Source organism: Gigantopelta aegis, chromosome 7 (genome assembly GCF_016097555.1).
Source record: "Gigantopelta aegis isolate Gae_Host chromosome 7, Gae_host_genome, whole genome shotgun sequence".
NCBI lineage: Eukaryota > Metazoa > Mollusca > Gastropoda > Neomphalida > Peltospiridae > Gigantopelta > Gigantopelta aegis.
This window is the reverse complement of record NC_054705.1, coordinates 16488645-16503577: the sequence shown is the minus strand read 5'-3', so window position 1 is coordinate 16503577 and position 14933 is coordinate 16488645. Positions and strand designations below refer to the sequence as shown.

The 14933-nt window shown below is 39.9% G+C and overlaps 2 protein-coding genes across 2 annotated transcripts in view; one reads left to right on the top strand and one right to left on the bottom strand.

Annotated features, from left to right (window-relative positions):
* LOC121377936 (probable E3 ubiquitin-protein ligase MID2) overlaps window positions 1–2767 on the top strand; it is a 16429-nt gene extending 13662 nt beyond the window's left edge. Inside the window, exon 4 of the mRNA XM_041506030.1 lies at window positions 2762–2767. Coding sequence (XP_041361964.1) covers window positions 2762–2767 — 6 coding nt within the window. The remainder of the gene's footprint in view (window positions 1–2761) is intronic.
* Window positions 2217–14327, bottom strand: LOC121376845 (UPF0696 protein C11orf68 homolog). Its single transcript, XM_041504635.1, has 5 exons — window positions 14217–14327; window positions 13628–13715; window positions 11703–11887; window positions 10126–10253; window positions 2217–3178 (listed from the first exon to the last, which is right to left on the bottom strand). Exons 1-5 carry the CDS (start codon window positions 14236–14238, stop codon window positions 2846–2848), a joined length of 756 nt encoding a protein of 251 aa, XP_041360569.1. The 5' UTR covers window positions 14239–14327; the 3' UTR covers window positions 2217–2845.
* Window positions 14328–14933: the final 606 nt, after the last annotated feature.

Sequence of the window (14933 nt, the reverse complement as noted above, 5' to 3'; positions counted from 1 at the left end):
TGCTGACTGTTATGTTCTTGAACGAGATCGTTTCAGGGGTGGGGGTTCTGTCATGGTCCGGGCAGCCATTGCCCATGGTTATCTTTCACCACTAGTCGTCATTGATGGCAATTTAAATGCTCAACGTTACCGCGATGACATTCTCGCTCATCATATCATTCCTCTGTTCCATAACAACGCCAACATCTCGATTTTTCAGCATGATAATGCCACCTCTCATACAGCGAGAGACACTGTACATTTCTTAGGACAAATAACATTGATTTCATTGATGACTGGCCCGCTAAAAGTCCTGATCTCAACCCCATCGAGCATGTCTGGGATAGTCTGGACAGAGGATTGAGGCTAACGTCAAAGAACTTCGTCAAGCGCTCATTCAGGAATAGAACAATACTTCACAGGCAGAAATCAACACTTTAGTCAATTCTATGCGCCTGTGATGCACTGCAGTGGTCAATTCAAGAGGTGGTCAAACCCGTTATTAAGTGGGTTGGGTTTTTTTTAACCCCTACCACACTTGGTCAAAATTTCTCCCAGTTTCTGTTAACCTATGGCCATGATTTTTGCACCAAACGATGCATCATGGAACTCTCTTTAAACGCATATATAACAATTATTCCCCCGGTTTGTTTTCTATCAAGTTATGTTCAAGCAAATTTAGCGGAAGTTTCTTATTTTGTTCAGTATATTAGCCTTGAGCTGTATTATCAGGAGTTATGAATTTTATCGATTATTTTTGCACTGTTAATCGTCGACAACGTGAAATTCAATTTGCACGTGCATGAATGGTTCGACATGTCCCGTGTAGTATTCGGTCAATTTGTTTTACTTGTCTTACTGACATTGTTGTCATGTGAACGAAAACGCTTCAAAAATTTTAAAAACAATTAACGTTTTTTTTTACATTGTAGCATTTTTAGTATGCCAAGAATACTCAATAATTTACGCGAACGGGCGATTGGCATGCTTGATGCTGGCATGTCGACAGAAGACGTTGCAAGGCATGTTGGGAGTTCTAGTCTTCGCGTAAGATTTCGAACGACAGTAAGCACCAACGACTTGCCACGTCGTGGACGTCCGCGTGTTACAACGCGTGGTCAAGACCGCTATATCATGAACACGCATTTGCGCAATCGATTCCAAACTGCCACTGCTACTGCTGCTAACACACCTGGGCTTCATAATAACCGAATCAGTGGGCAAACTGTTCGTAATCGTCTGCGGGAGAACGGTTTACATGCACGACGTCCTTACGTCGGATGCGTTTTAACGCAACGTCATCGTCTAAATCGTCTTAATTGAGCACGTGTACACACTCGTTGGATACGGCGACGCTGGAATACCGTTCTTTTTTCGGATGAATCCAGATTTTCTTTACAACGTGGTGATGGCAGGGTGCGCGTCTACCGTAGGAGAAATGAACGCTATGCCGACTGTTGTGTTCTTGAACGAGATCGTTTCGGGGGTGGGGGTTCTGTCATGGTCTGGGCAGCCATTGCCCATGATTATCGTTCACCACTAGTCATCATTGATGGCAATTTAATTGTTCAACGTTACCGCGATGACATTCTCGCTCATCACGTCATTCCTCTGTTCAATAACAACGCCAACATCTCGATTTTACAGCATGATAATGCCACCTCTCATACAGCTAGAGACACTGTAAATTTTCTTAGGACAAATAACATTGATTTCATTGATGACTGGCCCGCTAAAAGTCAAGCGCTCATTCAGGAATGGAACAATATTCCATAGGCAGAAATCAACACTTTAGTCAATTCTATGTGCCTGCGATGCACTGCAGTGGTCAATTCAAGAGGTGGTCATACCCTTTATTAAGTGGGTTTTTTTTTTTTTAACCCCTACCACACTTAGTTATAATTTCTCCCAGTTTCTGATAACCTATGGCCATGATTTTTGCACCAAACGATGCATCATGGAACACTCTTTAAACGCATATATAACAATTATTCCCCCAGTTTGATTTCATCAAGTTATGTTCAAGCAAAGTTAGCGGAAGTTTCTTATTTTGTTCAGTATATATATATATATATATATATATATATATATATATATATATACACACACACACACTGGCACACAATGAAAACGCAAAACAGATATTTTTCAATATTTTGTTGTGATTAATGAAAAATATATTTATTGGACTTAAAATAACAATTCATGACAATATATATATATATATATATATATATATATATATATATATATATATATATATATATATGTATCACATTAATCGAACAGTAATAATGGACATAGATACATGTAAAACGTAGTCCATTGTTTTATGGGGTTAACAGAGAAGCTAGAAATAATAGAAATAAAGAGAAGGAGAGAAAAAAAGAAAGAAAGATTGAAGGATAAATTGCAATAGAAAATAGTACATTTATCATTATCATCATCATCATCATCACCACCACTGCTATCATTACCATTACTACTACTGTATTATTATTTCACATGTATAGGGATAATGTATAAGATGTAATTTAACTTAAAATCAAAACAGAATAGTAAAAGAAGAAAAAAAAAAAACATTGAAAGAAGGCAATATTGTGAAAAACAGTTAAGAAGGTTTGCTTTGGACGAAATTTATTTCCAGACAAGCTAAATTTCTTATGGAATGTTTCAAAGCTACAATTTTTTAAAAGATTTTTCGATATCAAATTTAGTTGTTTTTTACATATTTTTAACACTATTTATATTTAATGTTTTTTTCTGTATTTTCGTACTGTAGATATAATACTTGATATTTATAGTTAATTAAATCTCACTTGGCTCCCACACTATAGTTTTTGTGGAAGACAATACTCTTGGCAGGCTACTGATTACGTCCGCAAGTCGATTTAAACCACTTCAGAAACGAATAGTAGTCTTTGTGGAAGACAATACTCTTGCCAGGCTGTGCTTCAGGCTTGGGAATATACTTCTCGGACCAGTTGTTTGTGGAGCTGTAAACCGTTGCCTTTAAATGCCACTTATTCTTCGCGTATATCCCCAGTATCGTGTAGATATCGGGTTTATACGTCAGTCTCCCGGTGACGCCAAGCTGACGTAGCATCAGTTTCACCCTCATGACGTCATCCACGTCAGTGAAGTCCTTTGTGTAGACACATATCACGTGATGGTCGTCGTCACTATCTCGACCGCTGACCTATAATGCCACAAAACGGATTTCCTTCTGTCATATAGAATCAATTATAATTGTAAACTATGGCTATTTTGGATTTCAACTTATGGTTAGTTTAAAACTTATTTGCGGCTCTCGCTCTCGCTCGCTCTCTCTCTCTCTCTCTCTCTCTCTCTCTCTCTCTCTCTCTCTCTCTCTCTCTCTCTCTCACACACACATACAGAGAGAGAGAGAGAGAGAGAGAGAGAGAGAGAGAGAGAGAGAGAGAGAGAGAGAGAGAGAGAGAGAGAGAGAGAGACAGACAGACAGACAGACAGGCATACAGAGAACGTACACAGACAGACAGACAGGCATACAGAGAACGCACAGTCAAAACTGATTACTCCGTGACGTATACGTTAACCTGAAACTGATTACTCCGTGACGTATACATTAACCTGAAACTGATTACTCCGTGCGTATAAGTTAACCTGAAACTGATTACTCCGTGACGTATATAAGTTAACCTGAAACTGATTACTACATGACGTATAAGTTAACCTGAAACTGATTGCTCCGTGACGAATAAGTTAACCTGAAACCGATTACTCCGTGACGTATAAGTTAACCTGAAACTGATTACTCCATGACGTATAAGTTAACCTGAAACTGGTTACTCCATGACTATAAGTTAACCTGAAACTGATTACTCCGTGACGTATAAGTTAACATGAAACTGATTACTCCGTGACATATAAGTTAACCTGAAACTGATTACTCCATGACGTATAAATTAACCTGAAACTGATTACTCCCGGCGTATAAGTTAACCTGAAACTGATTACTCCGTGACGAATAAGTTAACCTGAAACTGATTACTCCGTGACGTATATGTTAACCTGAAACTGATTATTTGATGACACAGGTTAACCTGAAACCGATTTCTCCGTGACGTATAAGTTAACCTGAAACTGATTAGTCCGTGCGTCTGAAACCGATTACTGCATGACGTATAAGTTAACCTGAAACTGATTACTCCGTGACGTATACGTTAACCTGAAACTGATTGCTCCGTGACGTATAAGTTAACCTAAAACTGATTACTCTGTGACGTATAAGTTAACCTGAAACTGATTACTCCGTGACGTATAAATTAACCTAAAACTGATTACTCCGTGACGTATAAGTTACCCTGAAACTGATTACTCCGTGCGTATAAGTTAACATAAAACTGATTACTCCGTGACGTATAAGTTAACCTAAAACTGATTACTCCGTGAGTATAAGTTAACCTAAAACTGATTACTCCGTGACGTATAAGTTGACCTAAAACTGATTACTCCGTGACGTATAAGTTAACCTAAAACTGATTACTCCGTGAGTATAAGTTAACCTAAAACTGATTACTCCGTGACGTATAAGTTGACCTGAAAGTGATAAAACAGTGAAGCATAACAAGAGATTGGGGGACAAACATAGCCCAGTGGAAAAGTGCTCGCTTGATGCTAGGTCAGTCTAGGATCGATCCCAGTCAGTAAGCCCATTGAACTATTTCTCGTTCCAGTCTTATTTACTACGACATGTATACCAAAGACCGTGGTAAGTACTTGCTATGTTGTCATATTAACGATCATTTGCTACTAATGGACAACTGTAGTGGGTTTCCTGTATTTGTCAAAGTTACCGAATGTTTGACATCCAATAGCCGGACATTAAGAAATCAATGTGATCTAGTGGTGTCGTTAAACAAGAACCAAAAAACCCCAAACCCCTTTATCTTGAATAAAAATTGGGTCGTAAATAAGTATGTCTGTCTATCTGGAAAAAAAACCCCAACGTTTAAATTTAATTTTGAAAACGTATAAGAAATAAAATATTACATTCGTTAGTTAGATACATGTACATGTATGTTTTAGGACAAACAAAATAAACGTTTTGTCTCTAGTAAGCGCGCTTCCCTTTTTTTTATTATTTTTTTTAAATCCCCCACGGTATAACGTCGATTCTTGCCTGGTTTTTCTTGCTAGAACATAAAACCGCATTTGGAGCCAAAATTGTCTATATGCTTTCTTTAAAGGTCCACGTTTATCAAAAACACAATTCACTATTGTTCGGTAACTACGTATACCTTTTCCAATATATATATGAAGTATCAATAAAATAAATTCCAAAAAAAATGTACCCTTTTTAATATATGCGCAATAAAAAGTCGCGTTTTCCCCATCGCTTCCTAAAACAACTTCGACTCTACAAGCCAAATCACGTGACCCTGTGACGCGCTATACGGCAGACTATGAAAGCGTTACCGTACACAACCTTTCACACCTGTCCTGACCTGACCGTTTCACATATTTGATTTGGAAGGCGTTGTTTGTTTGTTTGTTTTTTGTTTAAACGCGAAAATTTTATTCTAGTGAATTGAATTGTATGGATGAAATATTCTTTTGGAGATAGTTTTCAAATGTAAAATATGGTGAACAATTTTAGTGTTTGGATGTATCAAAGGTGAAGTTTTCCGAACTTTAGACAAACCGACAATCACAGGGTTTGCATGGAAGCGGTCCTTAAACGGAACCCGTGCATAATGGAAAGGATCATCACGATGGGATGGGATCTGCAGTGACCACTTCATTCCTGGGGATTACGACAATTATTTATGGTAGTCGATAAGTATGACACCTATTTTATTTATTTCCTTTTTAAAACATATCTGTTCCAAGCCTGTTCTACGATTGCGCTTGATAGAACAAACAAGAAAACACGACGAAGGGACGAATATGTGTCCAAATGTCCGTCTAGCCCTCAACAATCAGAGTACTCGGACTAGGCTCGAGTTTCCCAGACTCTTCTTTCAAATTCAATTGTGAAGGACATTTTCACAGACACAACAAATATAACCCACAAAAGTGCCTCTTTGAAAAGTGGCACGGCCATGCGCCGCCCCTGCAGTAGCGTAGGGAACTATTAAATTTCATATAATCATACATACACATGTATATACATAGTGTGTGGTGTCTTCTCCCACCCACCCATCCCAATATAAAATCCTGCCTATGCCAATGGAGGGTACCATGTCCTGAACGAAAACAAAAATATGGGGCCAGTATTTCATATTTAAATACAAGCTTGTGTGTGCGTGCGTGCGTGCGTGCGTGCGTGCGTGCGTGTGTATACAGTGGGCTCTGTTCAAACCAGGATCTGTCTAAACCGGTATTCTGTGTAAACCGGCACAGATTTAAAGTCCCGTTCAGCTACCGTTAATTTATTAGGAAAAAACTCTACACCGGATGCCTACTATTCTATTCTAAGTCGGAACTGAACTTGTGTCCTGCTTCTCACAGGTAGGTAGGTTAACAGGCTTATATACAACTTCCTCGCCAATCAGAGCAGATGTACAAATGTGATAAGACCAAAATATCCAAACTAGCGTCCGTTAAGAATCAGCTGTTTTCGAAAAATCATTCTCTGCTGTCGGCATGTTGACCTACTAACAGAATGAGTGGAATTCCTATATTTTCACAAAAGACCCTAAATTGGGCCGTATAAGCCCTGAAATCGATAGACATTTTACTTCTTCCGGAAAATTGCCAAACATTCATCGATATCCACTTTCATTTGCTGATCTATATGCTCGCTCGAACGTTGTGCAAACAATGCCAAAATGATACCAACGATTCATTCGTAAAACATCTTCAATGTTCGTTATTCTTCGTAGTTCTAAGGATTCATTCGTAACTTTCGGGGAGCGCTTGATTGGTCATTCTAAAACGAAACACCTTTCTAAAATACTAATCAAGAGTCGTAATCTCAGTTCAAACTAAATAAAACGGAATATTCTAAAATTATCTGAACTGAATCAGACATTTATGCCTATGTGGATTCTACGTATTTATGTTTATGAAAATGTGTGGGACAGTTCTGTCGATTCCGACGGCCCGCTCGAACATTCCATTATTTTGTCGAGTTAGGTCATTGCAAATGACGTATAGCACAGTTTTAGTCCTTGGCCGGTTTGAATTTGCTAACACTAAGACTTGGTGACTCATCGAAATGGGTAAATGTGTGTTTAACAGCATGTGACAGACAACATACACGTGAATAACAAAGGCAGAACACAAACACAGTACGTAGGCCCTATTGTAAATGTTGTTAGAAACATAGATATCGGAAAGATGGGCGAGGGTGCGTTAAAGTCGCATGAAAGAAGTGGAAAACATAAAACTAATTATCGCTCAAATGTTGTGCAGCAATCTGTTGTTAACTTTACCATACCAAAACCTCCCAGTACAACGCCCCTTGTTGGCTCTTCCGCCCCATCGACTAGTAAAGGTGTTCAAGATTATGTACCAAAAAACGATGTTTTGAAATCGGAAATTTTATGGACAATCCAAACAATTGTTACACACAATTCTTACAAATCAAATGAAATAACAGGAAACCTTTTCAAAACGATGTTTCCAGATAGCAACATTGCAGACAAATTCCAATGTGGGGAGCGGAAAACTGCGTATCTAGCTGTTTATGGAATTGCAGAACATTTAAAATCCTTATTATTACAGGACATAAAGGGCTACTTTGTAGTCCTCTTTGATGAAAGTCTGAATAAAAAATCTCAGTCAAAACAAATGGATTTCCATGTGAGATACTGGTGTGATAACAAAGTAGTTTCTCGTTACCTGGGGTCTGTGTTTATGGGCCACGGCACAGCCATCGACATGGTAGAACATTTTAATAAAGGAATAAAATAAACAATTTCAGAAGGATTATGATGTTACTCTGATAAACATTGGCTCGTGTGGATTGCACATAATGCACAATGCCTTTAAAACTGGTGCACAAGCAACACGATGGGGACTTTCTTCTTTGTTATCGAGTCTCTACTATTTTTTCAAAGACAGTCCAGCTAGGAGAGAGGACTATCAGAGAGTTACAGGTTGTAGTGTTATGCCCCTAAAATTTGTCAATCATCGGTGGATGCAAAATGTTCCTGTGTGTGAGAGGACCCTTCTCATATGGGAGTACCTTGTTACATATGTGAAGCAAGTTGAGGAGAAAGTATTAAGCAGACCAAGCAACAAGTCCTATGAAGTAGTATCATTAAATATAAGAGACCCAAACTTTAGGGTTTTTTTTAGATACATTGCAATGCACTTGCAACCATTTCTTGGAAATTTTCAAACTGATAGGCCTATGACACCCTTTCTGATGACTGACTTGTCTAACATAATTAGAATGCTCATGAAAAAAATCCTGAAGTCTGAAGTTGTTGATGCAGCAGAGGGGTCCGAAGTTATTTTCCATTGATCTGGATGATAAGAAAGTATATGTCACATATTCCAAACTAGAGTTGGGATTTTCTGCTGAAAAAGCATTAAAGAATGCAGTCAAAGAAAAGTGTGTGAGTGATAAACAAATTTTGGAGTTCAGAATGGATTGCCGTGTTTTCATTGTGAAATTGTTAAATAAATTGCCAGTAAAGTGTCCTGTAACTTATTCTCTTGTGAGGAATCTATCAATGCAAAACCCAGAGGAAATGGTGTGAAGTAGCAGTCGGTAAATCTAAGTTAAAACGTACACTGGCATACTTAGTAAGTTGCAAGAGGATTCTGGAAAGAGACTGTGGTGAACTCATCAGACAATATGAACAGTTCTTTGACAGCATTCCCTCAAATGGTTCTGACAAGTTTTCAGATTCAATCCCTATGAAGACAGGTTAGATGATTCGTTTCTGCCAGCACATGTCTGAAGATGAATATGCAAGAACAATCATTTGTTGCTCAACGATTAATTTGTGACTATGTCAAATCTGTTGGTGGTGTTTTGAATGTTCCCATTACGAAAGAACTACTTCAAAGTGCTTCTCTCTCAAGACTCAGGTACGAAGCATACCTGCAGGAACAAAAGGACAAAACGAAAACCGAGTCGGAGAAAAAGAAGTGAAAACATCTAGAAGATTCTATAGAGGAACTCAAACAGCAAGTTAAACAAGCAAAACTAGACACAGAATCCCTGACAAAAACAGCTGATGAATACTCTATTAGAGCAGAGAAAGAAAGGAACCTGTCATTTGTAACACAATCCAATTGTTTACGGGAAAGGGCACAATAGAAGATGGCATTTTCTCTTGATTTGAAGGTTAAACTGAAGAATAAACTTGAGAAATTAAAGAAATAAAGGTTTGTATTCACCTGAAAATGTCTCTAAATTTGACTTACATTGACCCAAAAAAGTCCCTAAAAAGACCCTAAATTTATGTTTGAAATTTCTGTATGAACCATGTAGCAAGAACATTGTCACAAACTCATGTCAAATTTGACTGTGATACGATCATAAATAACGAAATTATGCCACTTTATATTAAAGAGATAATTCCATGAATATTTCGCCTATGCGTTTATTTTTTGAATATATATATATATATATATATATATATATATATATATATATATATATATATATACATGGGCGTATGGGAACTCTTTGATTTAGGGGGGCTGGAGCGGTTGATTTGCCCGAAATTTTACCCAGATAAAAACTGCCCGAATTTCTCCCCACTGTTTTGCCCGAATTTGGGGGGGGGGGGGGAATTGCGCCCCTGCCCCCCCCCCCCCCCGGGTCGTACGCCCATATATATATATATATATATATATATATATATATATGTATAGTCAAACCTCTCAAGACCGGACCTTCTGTAAACCGGAATTCCCTCAAAACCGAACGTTTTACAGAGTTCCTTTTTTAAAACCAGTACAGATCTAAACCGGATCCCTCTTTATACCTGAAATGTTTATTGGTCCCAAGGGTGTCCGGTTTAGAGGGGTTTTACTCTCTCTCTGTGTGTGTGTGTGTGTGTGTGTGTGTGTGTGTTTGTGCCCGCCCCTCCACACATTTTGCCACCTTCCTACGCCCGTGATTAAACAAATATAAATGCAGAGAATGGTAATACACAATACCACATTATAAAACTTTGTTTTAATACTATACCATACCTTAGCCGCTTGACCAAGTTTGTTTGCTAACACTGCATTGGCTATTGTCATCCAGACTGCATCAATATCACAGACATCCCGGTACACAAGCCACTTTCCAGACAAATATTTGTTATTCCTCGCTATTGCTAAAATAATGAATATGAAAATAATATCAGGTGTGGATTCTGCGGGAGGGGTGGGGTGTGCACACCACACCGGAATTTCAAACTACCAAGAAATTCCTATATATTAGCCAGGCAAAATGTAGCCCGAGTACTCTGATTGTAAGAGAGCTAGTGACGTTTGGAAGGTTATACGCTCTCATTATACACAGCGTATAACCTACCAAATGTCCGTCTAGCTCTCTTACAGTTTAAAATGATGTTTGCGAATACAGAATAATATACGTGAAAAAAAAAAAAAAAAAAAAAAAAAAAAGGCGTCCATATATTTTTTTAAGTTTGATATAAGGACAGAGGGTGCCATATACAAAGGTTTATATAGACTGGACCCCCCGTGCGTGAGGTCTGGCTAAACGAACCAAAATACACACAGTGACAGTGCGTGCGTCTAAAAAACGCGAACCACGACCAAGATTTTAATGTGGAATAAATATATGCAATCAGGCGCAGATTCAGGCGGGGGCCCAAAGGACCCCCCCCCCCCCCCCCCAAACACACACAAACTTTTTTGGAAACCTTTGAATGCACCAAAAATGCACTTCCCGACCCTATATTAAGGCACTTTAAATAAAAGATTTCTTACATTTTGTATTGCTATGGAAAGAAATGTTTTATTTAACGACGCACTCAACAGATTTTTTTTTACGGTTATATGGCGTCAGACATATGGTTAAGGACCACACAGATATTGAGAGAGGAAACCCGCTGTCGCCACTTCGCAGGCTACTCTTTTCGATTAGCAGCAATGGTTCTTTTATATGCACCATCCCACAGACAGGGTAGTACATACCACGGCCTTTGATATACCAGTCGGTGTGCACTGGATGGAACGAGAAATAGCCCAATGGGCCCACCGACGGGGATCGATCCCTGACCGACCGCGCATCAAGCGAGCGCTGTACCACTGGGCTACGTCCCAGCCCTTAGTGCTATGCGCTTTTCGTTCCAGCCAGTGTACCACGACTGGTATATCAAAGGCTGTGGTATGTGCTATCCTGTCTGTGGGATGGTGCATTATAAAAGCTCCCTTGCTACTAATGGAAACATGTAGCGGGTTTCCTTGCTAATACTATACGTCAAAATTACCAAATGTTTGACATCCAATAGTCGATGATTAATATATCAGTGTGCTCTAGTGGTGTCGTTAAACAAAGCAAACTTTAAAATTTTATTGCTATGTCATATACAATACAAATAACTTTGTTGCGGTGATCCATATTCTACGTACTTTTGGCGGAAAACAAGGGTAATATATTTAGTATTTTCATATACAACTTGATTTGATCGTTTCTGTGTTCTACGTACTTTTGGCGGTAAACACGGCTGATATATTTAATATTTTCATATGTAACTTAGATCCGATCGTTTCTGTGTTCTACGTACTTTAGGCGGTAAACAACACTGATACTCTACCTTTAATATTTTCATATGTAACTTGATTTGATAGTTTCAGCTTTTCAAATTCCCTTTGGCATTTTAGCTGTACCGGTATGTTATCTTCGTCATCTTCTTCTTCGTCATCTTCTTCTTCGTCATCTTCTTCTGTGTCATATTCTTCACATTCGTTCTTTCTGACTAGGATCCACGCGTATCCAAGGCTGGATGTTTTTACAATTTAGAAAGATATTAAAAAAGAGAATAAAATTGAGGTATTAATCTGACGTGCAAGACCAGTGATGAAACATCCCCCACCTCTCTCTGTCTCCCCGTCTCTCCCCCCGTCTCTGTCTCCCTCCCCCGTCCCTCCCCCTCCCCCCCCCCCCCCCCCCCCCCCCCCCTCTCTCTCTCTCTCTCTCTCTCTCTCTCTCTCTCTCTCTCTCTCTCTCTCTCTCTCTCTCTCTCTCTCTCTCTCTCTCTCTCTACACACATTGTGTACTTTGTTGTTTGTGCAAGCATCACATTTTACCTACTGACCAAAATAATGGCCATGTCTCAAACGGCCACAACTGTCGGAAATGGGGAAAAATTTCATATAATTTTAACTTGATCTGTAACTATTGCATGATAAAGATGTAAATAAAAATTCAGCTCAATACCAGAAGACGACGGAAGAAGCTGGAAACACTAATCAGCCTTTATCCATCACCAGACTGGTATATCAAAGGCTGTGGTATGTGCTATCCTGTCTGTGTATATAAAAAAATCACAAAATGTTTGACATCCAATAGCCGCTGGGCGGGATTTAGCTCAGTCGGTTGAGTGCTCGCCTCAGGTGCTTGCGTCGCAGGATCGAACCACCTCAGTCGATCCATTCAATTGATTGGGGTTTTCTCGTCTGTGGGAATGTGCATATAAAAGATCCCTTGCTACATGTAGCGGGTTTCCTCCGGCGACTACGAGTCATAATTTCAATATGTCTGACATACAATAGCCGATGATTAATTGGTCAGTGTGCTCTAGTGGTGTCGTTAAAGAAAACAAACTTGTTCTTCCATTCACCGATGATGATAAATCAATGTCCTCTAAACTATACCAGATGATTTATTGTCAGGTCAGGGGTGGGATGCAGGGCTCCAATTTAACTCCAATGTCCTGCCAATTAAACAGTTGTTTGTTTTGTTTACAAACACCACTAGAGCACATTGATTTATTAATCATTGGCTATTGGATGTCAAACATATGGTCGTTTTGACACAGTCATAGAGAGGAAACCCGCTACATGTTTCCATTAGTAGCAAGGGATCTTTTATATCCACCATCCCACAGACAGGAGAGCACATACCATGGCCTTTGATATACCAGTCGTGGTGCACTGGCTGGAACGAGAAATAACCCAATGGGCCCATCAACGGGGATCGATCCTAGACCGACCGCACATCAAGCGAGCGCTTTACCACTGGGCTACGTCTCGCCCCGTCAATGAAACAGTCTCACAGTCAAGCTGGCCATGTCTTAGGTTGCATGTTAGTGATTGGTCATCATACTCAAATGGGGCGGGACGTAGCTCAGTGGTACAGCGCTCGTCAATGAAACAGTCTCACAGTCAAGCTGGCCATGTCTTAGGTTGCATGTTAGTGATTGGTCATCATACTCAAATGTGGCGGGACGTAGCTCAGTGGTACAGCGCTCGCCTGATGCTCGATCGATCTGGGATCGATTCCTGTCAGTGGGCCAATCGGGCTATAATATTTCTCGTTCCCGCCAGTGCTCCACAACTGGTATGACAAAGGCTGTGGTATGTACTGTCATCCTGTCTGTGGGATGGTGCATATAAAAGATCCCTTGCTGCTAATCGAATAATCGAAAAGAGTATGTCTTATTTCCTCTTTTCACCTACATGTGCATATTAATAATTTTAAAACAAGAAAAAGGAAAACTAATAAGAAAAACTGACTTACTTAGCTTTAGATGGTCTGTACCTTTCTAGGAAAGTGTCCAAATCATCGTACTTTTCTGAGTCATAACGAATAAACGTCGCTATAAAACCTGAAAGGAGAGTTTTTAAAAAAACGATTATTGCTAGCCTCAGGCTACCAATTGTCACGACGGAGCTAGCCAATTCGCATATATGTCGACTTCAACGGCTGTCCAGTTGCTAGTCTGGGCTCTCATACAACTCGATTCTCGTAATATACAACTCCTATGACAGATTAGTTATTAATCTGAGCGCCTTCATCATAGGTCGCGAATTGGGAAAACTACAACGCAGCAATCGAGTTGACCAACTTCATTCTGACAGCTGATAGTTTGATACTAGCATTAATAGTTATTTAAAGGGACTGTTCTGAGTTTCCTGCATTGTAAGATGTTTCCGACCACAAAATTGTTTTATTCCAAATTCTGCCCACCTCTAACTTACATACCCCTCCCCCCCCCCCCCCCCCCCCAAATCTGGTCCAGACATAGTCACTGGCGAAAGTCAGAGATTAAGCCCGTGACAGGCGTGCGTGAAGCTTTCGTGGCATATACCCACGTGTAAAAACTTACCATCATCACTATCACTCGCCATATTGTGTCGCTGAAGTAGAGGTCTACTTTAGCTGGACATCATTAGCATATATTATGATGAGCTCACCGGAAGTCACGTGGAAGACAACTACAAAGACACACAAGACGCCATATAATACATGTTTGTGATATATGACAGAGTTTCATGGATGGATGGATGGATGGATGGATGGATGAATGAGTCTGGATGGATGAATGTGCGTGTGTTTCTTGCTGGGGTCAAAATCGGGTCCCCTGCTAGCAATTCAAGTGCCCCCCCCCCCCCCCCCCCACACACACACACACACACCCCTCTTTAAAAAAAAGGTACTTTATCTACAGTTCACCTGTCCCATGGCCGCCGCGACCTTAGCGGTGGCCCGGGGTATTTTGGCTTCTGATTTATTACTAGGATCAAACAGTTGTCTTAGTCCGCCGGGCTAATAAAATGTTTAGCATGTCCAGTCACTCCACAATCAACAAGATGCTTAATTCACATCGGTGTCTGAAATGCCAGCTTTCATGTGCGCGCTCTCTGCTGCCAGGAGTTGCTGTAACTGTCAGTTGCGCCCCTTGTCTGACCCATGGGCCATGGCAACAGACCACTATTAAGTACGTTATACGTTTCTATATAGCCTTAGTGGCTATAACATTTTTATTTATATCAGCAGGCCCATGGATTTTTGTATGTACCTTTGCCTACCTGGGGGACGCATA

Coding starts and splice junctions, on each gene's coding strand:
- LOC121376845 (XM_041504635.1), bottom strand. CDS start 14,238: ATGGCGAGTGATAGTGATGATG. Junction 13,716..14,216: donor GGCGAGTGATAGTGATGATG/GTAAGTTTTTAC, acceptor CTCTCCTTTCAG/GTTTTATAGCGACGTTTATT. Junction 3,179..10,125: donor AACTTGGTCAAGCGGCTAAG/GTATGGTATAGT, acceptor GTGGCATTATAG/GTCAGCGGTCGAGATAGTGA.